The following is a 12,144-nucleotide window of genomic DNA, read 5'->3' as shown; positions in this document are numbered from 1 at the left end:
CGTAGTGTCGAATGTCCCGCGTTGCTTGCCGGAGAGCTACTCGAGCAGAGGTGTAGATTTCAATACTGCATCAGATTCGTCTGAGACCCTTGATCAGTCAGTGAGAACACGAGTTCCAACCCAACGATGACGCAGCAGATTTTCATTTAATTCACTTCAATTGGTGCTACGGAAACCTGCGGGTAAATATTTATTTTCTTACTAGACAATGTAGAGCATTGCGCAGGCTAGTTGCTTGGCCAGGCTCTTGTAAGCGCACTCGGATGATTTATTCACTCCAGTCCATTCTTTCCCTGGCTGTCTTTACTGGTAGCCGTAGCTGCCAAGCTCCACAAAAAAGTTTTCTTGGCTTAGCAACTTCCTTTCAAGATCGTCGTAGTCGTATTTTTCCAGGGTGCCATCGTATTCTTCGGGCAGTCGTTCGCGAGGAATGAGCTTATGAAGCTTCTGGTAGTCGCGCCCAATGATGTGTATCTGAAAGAAGATGACGACCCAAAATGTGAGATCTGCAGTTGAGAGAAACTGGGTGAGAGGAGGAAACAAAAGCGCTGAGGGTCGCCAGAACGGCGAGCTCTGACTGGAATGATTAGTGGGTAGACCTAAAGCTAGCTGCCTCTGTCTCCGACTGCATTTGTGTAGCGCATTAGAACGCGCAACGCTGGCATCCGGCGTTCCCGTTCGAACGGGTTCGAACAGTGCAGCGGAGACAAAGGCAGCTAGCTTTAGGTCTACCCACTAAGCGGTCCAATCAGAGCTCGCCGTTCTGGTGTCCCCGCGCTCTCCCGTCTCCTACACTCTCCCTCAGCTTCTTCCCACATATATCCTCTGACAGTTCAAGAAAGGCAGGGCGTGCCTCAATATTTTCAAGCTTCTTGCTTCATGATTCGGTTGCGGCTTTCCTTATCGAACATTTCCGCAATCATATCAGCTGCAGAACGATAGGAAGATTATCGGGGCTCGTCACGTAATGCGTTTCTTAAGAGGCCAGTGAGTATACGCGGAGCACAGGTTCTTCTGCTTCTTTAGCAGGGGTTGTGGTGTCGTCAGAACGACGCCGAGTTCTAATTGGTTCTGAACGAAGGATAGTGGGTAGACCTCAAGGCAGCTTGCTTTGAGGTCTACCCACTACTCTTCAATGAATACCGATCATAGCTCGGCGTTTTTCCGGCGTCACCGCAACTCCTGCGCGAAAAGCTTGCTCTCCGTAAAGCCTTTAAAATCTGTTCGATAAAATTGGAAACGAAAGGAAGGCACCGGTTTTATCCCCAATTAGCTTTGTTAGAGGAAACCGCGAGTCAAATATCTTAAAGCAACTGGGATTTCTTTTTTTGTGTGTGTGTTTTTTTTACAACAGTTAGAGCTTATTGTACAAAAATTCGAATTCACGCCTCGTCGCACGGCTAAAACGGTTGGGAAAGGGAAGATGAGAGTGGCCGAAAAAGTCTGTACACCGAGCTCTGGTTGGAAAGATTAGCCAGCCGTTGTCTCTATACTCACCCTTCGAACGCACTCAGACGCCAAGCGCCGGCGTACGGTGGTTACGCTCGAACGCTTTCAAACAGTGAATAGAGGGAAAGAAAGTTAACTTTTCCTCTACCCGCCAACCATTCCAACCAAAGCTCGGAGCTCTGGCGCCCCCACGCGCTCGTATCCTCCTCTCCCTTGTTTTTGCCCGTATATTTAGTGGGCTAGAAGTTAGAACCTTACTTCACCGCGCTGTGAAACTTTTTTTAGAGCGCAGCTCTTAGGCGCCCGTTTCCAGCTTGAGCGGCGTCGGCGTTGGCGTTGGCGTCGGCGTCGGCGTCGCCGTCGGCGTAACCGCGCGGTGCATTATGGGAAATGTCCCATAATACACCGTGCGAGCCCCTCCCCCGAGGTCACGTGACCCCCCTCCGAGGTCACGTGACCGCCTGAGGTCACGTGACCCCTGAAGTCACGTGACCCCCTGAGGTCACGTGATTCTCTTGAGGTCACGTGACCCCCCTCCCCCGAGGTCACGTGACGCCGTTGACGTCATCCGACCTCCCACGAGGTCACGTGACCTTAAGGAGTCACCTGTCCCTCAGTACGTTTCCATCCTCCTCCTCAAGAGCTCTGCTCCAACCGGCGTTACAGGGAATTGTAAACGGCTTTCATTTTTTTCTGCAAGCACAAGTAGTTTTTACTTGTGCTCGCAGAAAAGAAAAATCCTTTTCTGCGAGCACGGTGTAAGTTATTGGGGAGGAGGACAGACCGTGACGCCCCAAGCGGTTAACTTATCAACTACACGGATGGGGACAACAAATACAATGACGCAGCGCTCGGCCGACATAACCGAGCGCGGCGTCAGCGTTCGGCTGGAGTTCGTGTTCTCCGGCGAGGGGGAGGAGGGGCTCTTTTGTTTCCACTAGGGCCTGCATGAACAATGCAGCATGCACGATCCCAGCTTAGCACAAAAGCCGAAGTGGGTCAAGCTCCCATTCTCTGAGGATAGATCCGGCACTTAACGTCGCTTCGTCGATTGTTAGTATTTTTTTACATTAAACTGTGCCCCGCGCTCTATTGTAGAAGATGACATGGCCATGCCCATAAGGCCTGTTGGCATGTGCACAGGCCTTGTGTTGAGTAAACACCGAGCGTGGGGAAAACAAACGGGTCAGAGCGCCCCCTATAGTTCGATCTCCTGCCCAATAGGCTGCAAAGGTACGTGCTCGGCACCAACGCCCCTACAACGGTAGCCCATGTGACGTAAGTGAAAGCCGCGTATATTTCAGTCTCAAAAATATTACTTCTAGACAGTACATAGCAAACGATAGAAAATCAGGTTGTTATCTTAGTTCCCGCGGACTGTAGAGATTCAATACACACAATTTCTAATAAACATATTGTGGAAGTTTTTGGTAGAAGCATGAACAGAGCTGATTTTTGTGGCGCTGTCACATAGCAGCTCAATGCGATGCGTCAAATATTCTTCGTCGCTCTAAATGAGCGCCGCGAAACTCCTTACCCTCCTCTGAAGCTTAGGCTTCAGCACCAACTTGACGAGAGCGTACAAGAGCTGAAAGACTGGAGGGTTGTTTACGACGTAGATACCCCTGAGGCGCACGGGGTAGCACTCCTGCAATTAAAAAGACAAATATATCTTGGAGCCTATCTGCTATAGCCCTTTTCGTTGAACGCCTTTTGTGTGCGGTCATCTATTTCCACTGGTCTATGGAAGGCGTTCTGGGCGTGCGCAGTAGCTCTTGCTTGGAACAAGAAACCAAGTGGTAATAATGAATCAACATCGCGTTCGACCACAGTTGCATCTGGTGTCCCCCAAGGTAGTGTCCTCGGGCCTTTATTCTTTCTAATCTATATAAGTGACCTCTCTTCTGCTTTGGAATTACCAACTAGACTTTTCGCGGACGATTGTGTTATTAATAGGAAAGAGGAAAAACACTACACACAATATTTACAATATCCTTCTAGACGATATGAGTGCAATATCTTCATTTTTCTTCTTGTAGCAAATCCACATTAACACTTGCAAATGTAAAACAAAAGTCAGTAACTAAATCCTCTACCTAAACGGTTAGATAGTACTCATTACTAGCACAACAACTGGAGCATGCATCATTGTACAAGTATGCCATATTATTTAAAGACCATTATAAACAGTTCCATAATTGCTGAGTCTGATCTGCATTTCACTGCATTATTGAAGCGCGAGATTATTAAATTGTTTTTTTTTTGCACGATTTTGTGTTGCCTGGGCACCGTCGTCAGTTTTGTTATTATCACTTTAATGACAATATCTTTATCGACCGAAATCCGGTTTCGCTTTTTTGTGTTGTTGCGCCTTTTTTAGTGGTGAATGATAAGATGTATATTCTTAATGTGGTTTTCATTTAATAATATCTACCCATGAGGCAAATAAAATAAAATGAACAGTGGATCCTGATTCTTTTCGTCGGTCACAGTCATAGTTGTTTTTTTACTAATAATTTTGATAATTTGAACCATCATGGAATCAATGTAGTTCACAACATGTGTGCTGTATGGTAACCAAGAAAATAAATTCGTGGTTTTCAGGGATGTTTTCTTTAAATCAAGAAATGCATCACCCATTCAACAAAAAGTGTCATTAGCTGGCACGTGTGTTCCTGGCATTACAAACGTGCGTTGGTGTACGATATCAGTATAGTATGCATACTGTTAATTAGGAGCAATGTTACAGGGGTGGCTCTTAAAGACTCTACGCACGTCTTGCAGTTGTTGCAATCGCCGAATAAATGTAAACCTTGGCAGTTGTACCTGAACTAGCTTGAACACCCTTCTGATTTCCGACGGTGTGTAGTGAAGAAGGTGAGTGAGGTGAAGTTCTTCCATATCCACCAATGCCACGACTCCTGCGATTTGAAACGCCTGGTTCAGCAGGGTCCATTCTGCTGAAACAACGACCGCTCTGAGGAACTCGACGAGCGGGCAAACATCCGGATTCCAAACACCTAAAAGGAAAGAGAGACATGAATATACTGATGTACTCTCGACAAAGGTTGTGCGAAAATGAATCACCTGGCTTAAAATTTACAGGATGCAATGTAGTCGAGGTAGCACTTGATAGAGTTTTAACAAGCTGATCTTCGAAATGCCTCCGCGCCTACTAGATTTTTGTGCCATTACGTAGTTTCCACCTTACTGCGCAGTGCCGTTCCTGCACAGCCTACGCTAAGAAAGGAAATAATGGGGGGGGGGGGGGGGGGGGCTAAAAGAGGAAAGTGTTAGCGCACAATTTACACCATTCCATTCCGGCCTTCAGCGCGGCCTTACGCAAGTGGTCGCGCGCCCTCTGACGTCAAGCCAAATTCTGCGCCCCGTTGCTGACAATCTCTTCCACGGCCATGCTGCGGTGCGACCACAAACCACACGGTCAAGTAAAGTTCATTCAGGGTTTTCATTAAAAGATATCGCTATAAAAAATGAATGGAGCTCGTTTTGGCCCGACCACTTTGTTTCGTGCTGCGTTCTCGCAAGCGTTTCAATCTCACTGTGTTGCTCTGTGGCAGATGCTGGGGGGGGGGGGGGGGGGGGGGGGGGGTCTCGAAAATACGGGGGCCGATTATAGCTTGATGATACTTGACAAGGTAAACAATATGCGTATTGACCTTCACCGGTCCCTTTCATCTTTTGAAAGAGTCACTGTGAAAACCAAAAATGCATAGCGTTTCTTTTTTTTTTTTTTAAATAACGTATTGGATTACTGCTTTTAAGTCACTGCTACCCCACGGCACATCAGACATATAAATTGAAAATTTAGCAGGCATCTGGCGTCACGTTACCAGATTACATGACGCAACATCGCTGTGTCAAGTTGCTGCTCCACTTTATAGTCTCACGTCACTTAGAGCCAATTTCACCGCTAAATTTAGCGGGAAAGTGCATCGACGGATAAACGGACGGACGGGCGAACTTTTGAGATTAGGGGGATTCGTTAAAAGACCTTTCAGAACTAGGCTGAAAATGGCAGAGGTAAGCACTCTGCTGCCTTCTCCTTGTCTTCTTATTAACTATATGGCGACTTTCGGCGGGTGAGCTGAACCAGCTGCACTGGGAAAGACCCAGAAACCAGCAGTCGCTTTGCTCATCCTACTTGCTCCATGCCGTTGGACATTCGTACTTTGAGGAAGTTGTTTATTGAACATGCTCAGTCAAGTTGGGTTTGGTATTATGTGATCGTTCCTAAAAATCCGGAAGATTGTCCCCCTCGAAGACGAGGATGGAAACGTCAACTGCGCAAAAACGTCAAGACGCGCTTACGTTGTGTCGTGTTTAGAGTGCGGTGCCGGGGACGCGTCTTGGACGTGTGTGTTTACCGTCTTCCCCCGTCCGCAAATCCAAAACGGTCCCAAAGTTACGAAAAAAAAACGTCAGAGATGCCGGCGTGTCATCTTGTTGGATGTCGTAATCATGATGGTTGGCGCTACGATTCTCGGAAAGAAGGTACGAGCAAACGCGAGTGTCACTGCCGTTGGAGAGCCCCAAACTCCTTTTTGTCGAAGTTTACGTGAACTGTGTCCAGATGGAGAGCGGCTTGCCATAGAACCGGCGTCTGGTCCATCCGCCACCGCTGCGATGGCACCACCTGGCCGCCAGGGTCACGGTCAAGATGATGCTTCTATGAACGCATCAGGCAGAAATCGAGGGAGTACTTTCTAGCGATGTTGTCCACGTTCCTCCAAAGCAGGAACTACAGCTCGTTTCTCGTTCCTTCTCTATCTGGGAACGAGGTACCCATTACAAGTTCCAGCGGCTAGAAAAAAATGCGTTCCAATAACTCCTTTTTTTTTTTAAGATTCAAAGGTGTCGTTAAATCAACGTCACATTTGCGTAATTAAAAAAATTGTGCTGTATAATTTGCAGATAAAATAGATAAGCGAGCGAATATAATCAGATATCGAACAATGTGTCCAGTCGCCACGATCACATTTGCCTCAATTCTTTGGTTTCGACTCTCGGACACTTCCCAATCTATTGAAGTTAGAAGTTAAAATTGTCGCCAAAAATAACAGATTCCTACTAAAGTCGGGTACTAAAGTCGGGTAAACTTCTGGATAATAGAGGAACGCCGTACCTGCTGCAAATTACTCGAAGCCTTACATAGTTCCAGTTCAGCCGACGCAAGAGGGAACGATGGCGTTCCTCCGTGCCTCCCGAGAGGCGTTTCAGGAACGTCGTTCCTTGGAACGCCGTTTCGTACAACACTGCGTTCTAGGACGTAGTAAACACACCAGCCAGAGAAGCGTTCCCGGCACCATGGTTTCGAGTGACGAAACGGCGGAGCCACAGTGCCGCATTCCTTTTCGTTTCACCCCCAACTCCGCATTAGCGGCGAAGGGGTCAAGTGCACAAAATGATCCAAAGTGACTGCCAAGCGCACGCGCACAGTTCGGAGGGAGGGGGTTACCACCGACAGACCGGCGTTCCAACGCTGACCTCGGGCCGTGTTCCAAATCTTACTGAAATGGATCCGAGTTACTCCGGCGGGTCGTGTCACGTGACAACACAGATTGAAAAACGCTGAACGCGGGTAGGTTTTAGAACGCCAACGTACAAAACCCTTATCCTGGAGTAGGATCGAGTAAATTTTGGAACACATCCACGGTCGCACGCCGCACACCGCAGCGTATTCTGCAGAGCGCCCGTCGCTTCCCGCATTTCTTGGTGGATCAAAATGGTAGATCATTGCCCCAGTCCTCTCTGCTCGTGGGCCATATACAGTCCATCCAGTCGTGTTACGACAATAATTATATAAATTATTATATTGTATGTATATTTATGTAGCCGTAAGTTAGTCACTTCTGTTTTGGGGACAGCAATAACTAGCAGGGGGGCACCAGTTCGTCAACTATGACATCAAATCGAGTTGGTAGTTCATATGCGGGCTTCCCAATTATTTCTTTTTGCGTCGCGGTTACGTAGCCGTTCATCTTTGAACTTTGAGGGTGACGTCTAGGGACAATTTCTTGTCATTTGAAACAATTGAAAATATAGTTTTTTTTTCAGTGTTCATGTTAAGGATAAGGGGTGACTCTCCATACTATCATTGTCCAGAGACTTATTTTCGGTTGAGGTTATTGAAACACTAGACGCCAGGAAAAGGCTCTGCCACAGCAGTTTTATGTAACAGCTGTGGCAGAGCCTTTTTATAGTCTCACGTCACTTTGAGCTTTTTGAAAGCCTGTTTTTGCGTAAAAACAAACGAAAAAGACTCTTTTTGTATGAAATTTATTGGAATTTAGTACAAAAAGAGGGGCGTGTTATGTTTTTAAAATGTTTAGTTTGCAGGGTTTTGCGGCCCAATTAATATTGTTTTTATACAACCATGCCCCAGCGGGCCTTTCAGGTAGCGCGTCCCGCCCTAGGTGCATTTTAACTTCGGTAGTTGAACGCGGCGCGTCCGCTGGGGAGACGGGGGTGGCACCCCTGTATACCGGTGTGATTTACGTCTTGCAGTTTACAGTGTCAATAAACTTTTCTTTAAACCCTGTAACCTCTACCGCTGTATCTGTTCTTAAAGCCATAATAGAAGTCACGTGAAGTTCCTCGAGTGGCCGCTGCGGGAGAAACGGTGGCGTTGTGTTCGTCATTAGCTCGGTGCTCGGAGACAGATTGGGGCCACTTTCTCAGAGCTGTCTCTATGGGAGTTTCCCAACTGAGTGTTTTAGTAACGTTGGTGCAGGGGTTCACTCTTTGGACTTTAGAATTTGTTCCCAACTGATTCGAAGCAGTTTCATGGTGTCAAATGAATGCTTTAGAAGCTCGCTCCAGTCCCCGCGCTCCAGCACGGTACAAATGATCGGCATATTCTGTTTTTTAGACTGCTCACTCGACTGGCAAGCCTGCCCGCCACTGACGTCACGGCACTGAAAAGTGCGGGTATATTTGAATGTTGGTTTTTGCATCATTTTCATTTGCGCCGATTTCGCAATAACTATTATGAATTTCGCGATACTAGATAGCATACTGGAAAAGGGTAAAGGCCGGGGAGTCAGAAAATATAGTTAGTTGAGGTAGCTCAAAAAATCGCCGGAGTACCCCTTTAACGGAGCGCACGACTAGTCACATATAAGCGCAATACAGTGATTTTTCTTTTATTCGAGCTCGCAGTTTTGCAGCCTCTAATGCTAACTTGTGCGTGATGAAAACACAGGCCCTTTTGGTTTTCCCGAGCCATGGCTGCGGAATATGCGTTCTATAGTTTTTTTTATTTTTTATTTTATTTACACATACTTTTAGCTGCCAGCTTGGCTGCTGCCAGCTGCCAAGGCAGGAGGAGGCATTGACAATTGAATTACACATAACAAGCAATTTATAACAATACAAAAAATAAATACCAAACAGTGACTAAACAGTTGATGAACTTGAAAAGTAACACTAAAGCGCTGTCGAAACCTCTTGAATAGTTGAGGCACTTGTAATGTGAGCTGGAAGACTGTTCCATTCGTCAATTGTGCGTGTGAAAAATATTTTTTAAAACATTCGGCACAACAGTAGGGTACGACAATCGTGTTTGTATGTTTGCGACTTGTATGACGTCAGGAATTAAATTGCATAAATTTGTTAAACAACAGGCGAGAGGACTCATGAAGAATTGTATTTAAGAGCTTGCGTGGATTAATCCGGAGACGAATCGACAAAAAGGTGTTTTTAGATTGATGATTAGTATAAAGCGTTTAAGTATCACTCACTTATCGCTTTTTGCCTGCACTACGAATTGAAGGTAAAGCAACTGGTTCATTGAGCCTCTCACTTACCCAGCTTACAACAGGCTATCAGCCTCCCTTGAGGGTCGGGTTGCTTGAGAATGGAGATGAGTTTGTTTTGGCGGAATATCGCATCGAACAAGATGCGTGATGGCAGTAGATTATTGTAGACGTCGGTGTATTCTCGCCGGACGTGGAAGTACTTCCGGATTACTTCCAAGGTTTCCTTGACGCGGTACTTTCGGCAACGCAGGAACTTCACCAAGAACTCCTCGTCCAGGGGGCATTTCAGCGCCAGGTCCTCTGTCATGGATGCACGGAGTGCAGCATATTTTATCACAACTTAACCTACCGGTATCTCACCCTGACCAGCGGAGACAAACATTACTGATTTGTACAGATTTACAAGTTCGGTCTCTAGGCGCCGCCATTTTGGTGCTGGTGTGTGCACATCACCCGGTTTCCAAGCCAGCGTGGTAGTGGCCATACCTTTAGCATTGAGCGGCAGCTTGCTCCGCTTAGAGACTAAAAACAGGCTAAAGAGAGTCCTACTAGTTTTTTTCGGGAGCGATTTTCCTGATACAAAGGGTTTTGGTGCAAGTGAATGCTCAATGCTAGGTGCTTCCCCGCCCCTAACATTAGAGAATACACAAAAATAATAAAACACATAAGGACGAACACAGACACAGATAATTGCCCTAACATTGTCGCACATTGTGTCCTAAGTTCCATCTCTATTTAAATCACATAGCCGCCGAATTTGAGTACAGATCCACACCTCCCAATAATTTTCTACCAATCTCGTTCCAACTCTTCGTGATTGCAATCTTTTTATCCTCCGTTCTCCCATTCTTGCCAGAAACACTTTTGCCCCCCTTTAAAAAGCCTGATCCTTGTTCCTTGCATTTAGAAACTTTACGTTCTATTGTTGAATTCTCGCTTTAATAAGTAATAAATATCTTCAAACTTTACCCTATACGCCTTAGTTTCCAACAATCCTGTCATAGCTTCAAACAGCAACAGCTCTCAAATGAGGTGTCAAACAAACGATATTTTTCTAGTTTCCATTGCGCAACGCCCTTAGCTCAAACATGACATCGGTGTTTCATTTTCTTGTATTTCGTTCCCACCAGATACCAACATCTGTAAAATTTTACTGCATTGGGTTGGTGACCGGTATAAATATTCTCACACAATACAAATAATTACTATTGCAGCCCTTCAACATCAAGAGAAAAACCAGTGAAGCGAGCAATTGCTTGTTCGTGCTATTTTTTGGGCGCTTCTTATATTATGATTACTGCTGATTTCTTTGGCATTTATTCGTCTCACATATTCTTGGTGGGTTTCTTGCTCATTTCTGAAAGCGACAGGCAGCTCAGTCTGCAGGAATTTAAGCCTCATCAGTTCCGCTCGCTTTGTCCATTCTTTGTTAAAATTGCAAGCACATTATTCTTACATATTTAACGCGCCCATTGTGAATGCTGTATTTCAGTCAGTGTTAAAATAAAGTTCATTTATGTTTTTCAATCAGTGTTTAGATGAAGTTCAGTCTCGTGAATTTTTATGTGCTGCAAAAGATAACTAGCCTTTCTTTATCTGCAATCGTTTTCATGTGTTTCCCAAATGCTGACAATGATAACCTGTTCACGCTCTTTCTCCTGGCCTGAAAGCTTAATTAAACTTCTCACCTAATGCACAGCACGACTCTGCTGAACGACGCTGTCGACACCATGACTCGTTTCCAAAACCGCATAGACCCTTCGTATCCCCTCATACTCCCATTGTACATTAAGAGCTGAATCTATTTGTCCGGTCTTAAAATCGTTTTACAATTTTGTTTCCATTTACCGGCGAGGAGTGTCCGCAATTGAGCCACAGCGTCCCTCTTGACTTTCGGCGTTTCACCAAGCTCTCGCCGGGCTGTGAGCATCAGGTCGGGGGAAAATCTCTCCATGGTCCAACTTGACGCGCTCTCTGCCCGCCTCTGTTGAAAAGTCAAGCGGGAGTGTCAGAATTAGCTTTTCCTTTAAATACTGACATACAACAAAAAGTGCTCGGTATTTTCCGATTAGTGCGTTATATACTTATACAAGGATTGTATTGACGTCAGATCGGCTGCCATTACGGCGTCCCTGCTGCTCTGTGCGTAGCTTGTTCGGTGCGCATTTGGAATTAACGAATTTATTTTTTCGGGGCGAGAACAACTAGGAATGACCTTAAACATGAAGTGAGGACATCGCGTGCAAACCTACTTCCTGTCACAATTTTTTTCTTCCTTTTTTATAATGCAGACCAAGGCACCATGCCTTACTGAGGATAATTAAGGCTTTGCTTGGACGACAACTAGCGTGATAAGGCACTTTTAAAAGCCATGCGTTCGCGCGGATGCCTTCGTCACCACTGGAAATATTTGTGAGACGAAGCGTTGTGCGCAACACCTTAAAGGGTTACTTCGCTAGAAAACTTAACCAAAACAAACGGCTGGTATCGCTTTAATGGCACGAAATATTCCATCAAAGGAAGCTGCGTACTCCACTAAAACCGATTTTAAAAATACGAACAGCCGCTTCTTGGTGGGCAGCAAGCGAGGTGGCTTTTAGTCAAGGAACACTGCTGCAGCACACTCGGTTGGTTGTACCGCGTACCGCAGCGCCCTTCTGGCGTCACGTCCCGGCCGGATGCTATCCGCAGTACCCTTTATAACGCGCGTACCGCCCGTTATGAAGGGGTCAGCCGTTTATAACGAACTCTACCCAAGCTACTGCCCGTTACAAACGGGTGGTAACTTGCGCCACCTAGCCTAAGTCTACGAAGACGGCTGATGATCAGTGTTGCCATCCTTTCAGCAGATAGTTTCGGTTTTGCCGTGAATGCCAGAAACCAAATTTTTAGCCATGATATTTATAAAACGACACAA

At 46.0% G+C, this 12,144-nt stretch overlaps 2 protein-coding genes across 2 annotated transcripts; both read right to left on the bottom strand.

The window, feature by feature from the left end:
* Nucleotides 1–292: 292 nt before the first annotated feature.
* LOC121838104 (alpha-tocopherol transfer protein-like) lies at nt 293–5,145 on the bottom strand. Its single transcript, XM_042294172.1, has 4 exons — nt 5,127–5,145; nt 4,276–4,469; nt 2,987–3,097; nt 293–474 (listed from the first exon to the last, which is right to left on the bottom strand). Exons 1-4 carry the CDS (start codon nt 5,143–5,145, stop codon nt 304–306), a joined length of 495 nt encoding a protein of 164 aa, XP_042150106.1. The 3' UTR covers nt 293–303.
* Nucleotides 5,146–9,120: 3,975 nt separating this feature from the next.
* LOC120836024 (alpha-tocopherol transfer protein-like) lies at nt 9,121–11,194 on the bottom strand. The gene is made up of 2 exons (XM_040212328.3): nt 11,076–11,194; nt 9,121–9,527 (listed from the first exon to the last, which is right to left on the bottom strand). Exons 1-2 carry the CDS (start codon nt 11,179–11,181, stop codon nt 9,268–9,270), a joined length of 366 nt encoding a protein of 121 aa, XP_040068262.1. The 5' UTR covers nt 11,182–11,194; the 3' UTR covers nt 9,121–9,267.
* Between the last annotated feature and the right edge of the window lie 950 nt (nt 11,195–12,144).

Source organism: Ixodes scapularis, unplaced genomic scaffold (assembly GCF_016920785.2).
Source record: "Ixodes scapularis isolate PalLabHiFi unplaced genomic scaffold, ASM1692078v2 PGA_scaffold0__279_contigs__length_252992795, whole genome shotgun sequence".
NCBI lineage: Eukaryota > Metazoa > Arthropoda > Arachnida > Ixodida > Ixodidae > Ixodes > Ixodes scapularis.
Note: the sequence above shows the minus strand (reverse complement) of the source record. Positions and strands in the feature narration are given on the sequence as shown.

Bases quoted from the DNA above. Each gene is read 5' to 3' on its own strand.
- LOC121838104 (XM_042294172.1), bottom strand. The intron at 3,098-4,275 runs GTACAACTGCCA...TTTTAATTGCAG, and splicing joins GGGTGTTCAAGCTAGTTCAG to GAGTGCTACCCCGTGCGCCT. The intron at 475-2,986 runs GTAAGGAGTTTC...ATCTTCTTTCAG, and splicing joins AGCCTAAGCTTCAGAGGAGG to ATACACATCATTGGGCGCGA.
- LOC120836024 (XM_040212328.3), bottom strand. From the start codon at position 11,181: ATGGAGAGATTTTCCCCCGACCTGATGCTCACAGCCCGGCGAGAGCTT. The intron at 9,528-11,075 runs GTAAATGGAAAC...CATCCATGACAG, and splicing joins ATTGCGGACACTCCTCGCCG to AGGACCTGGCGCTGAAATGC.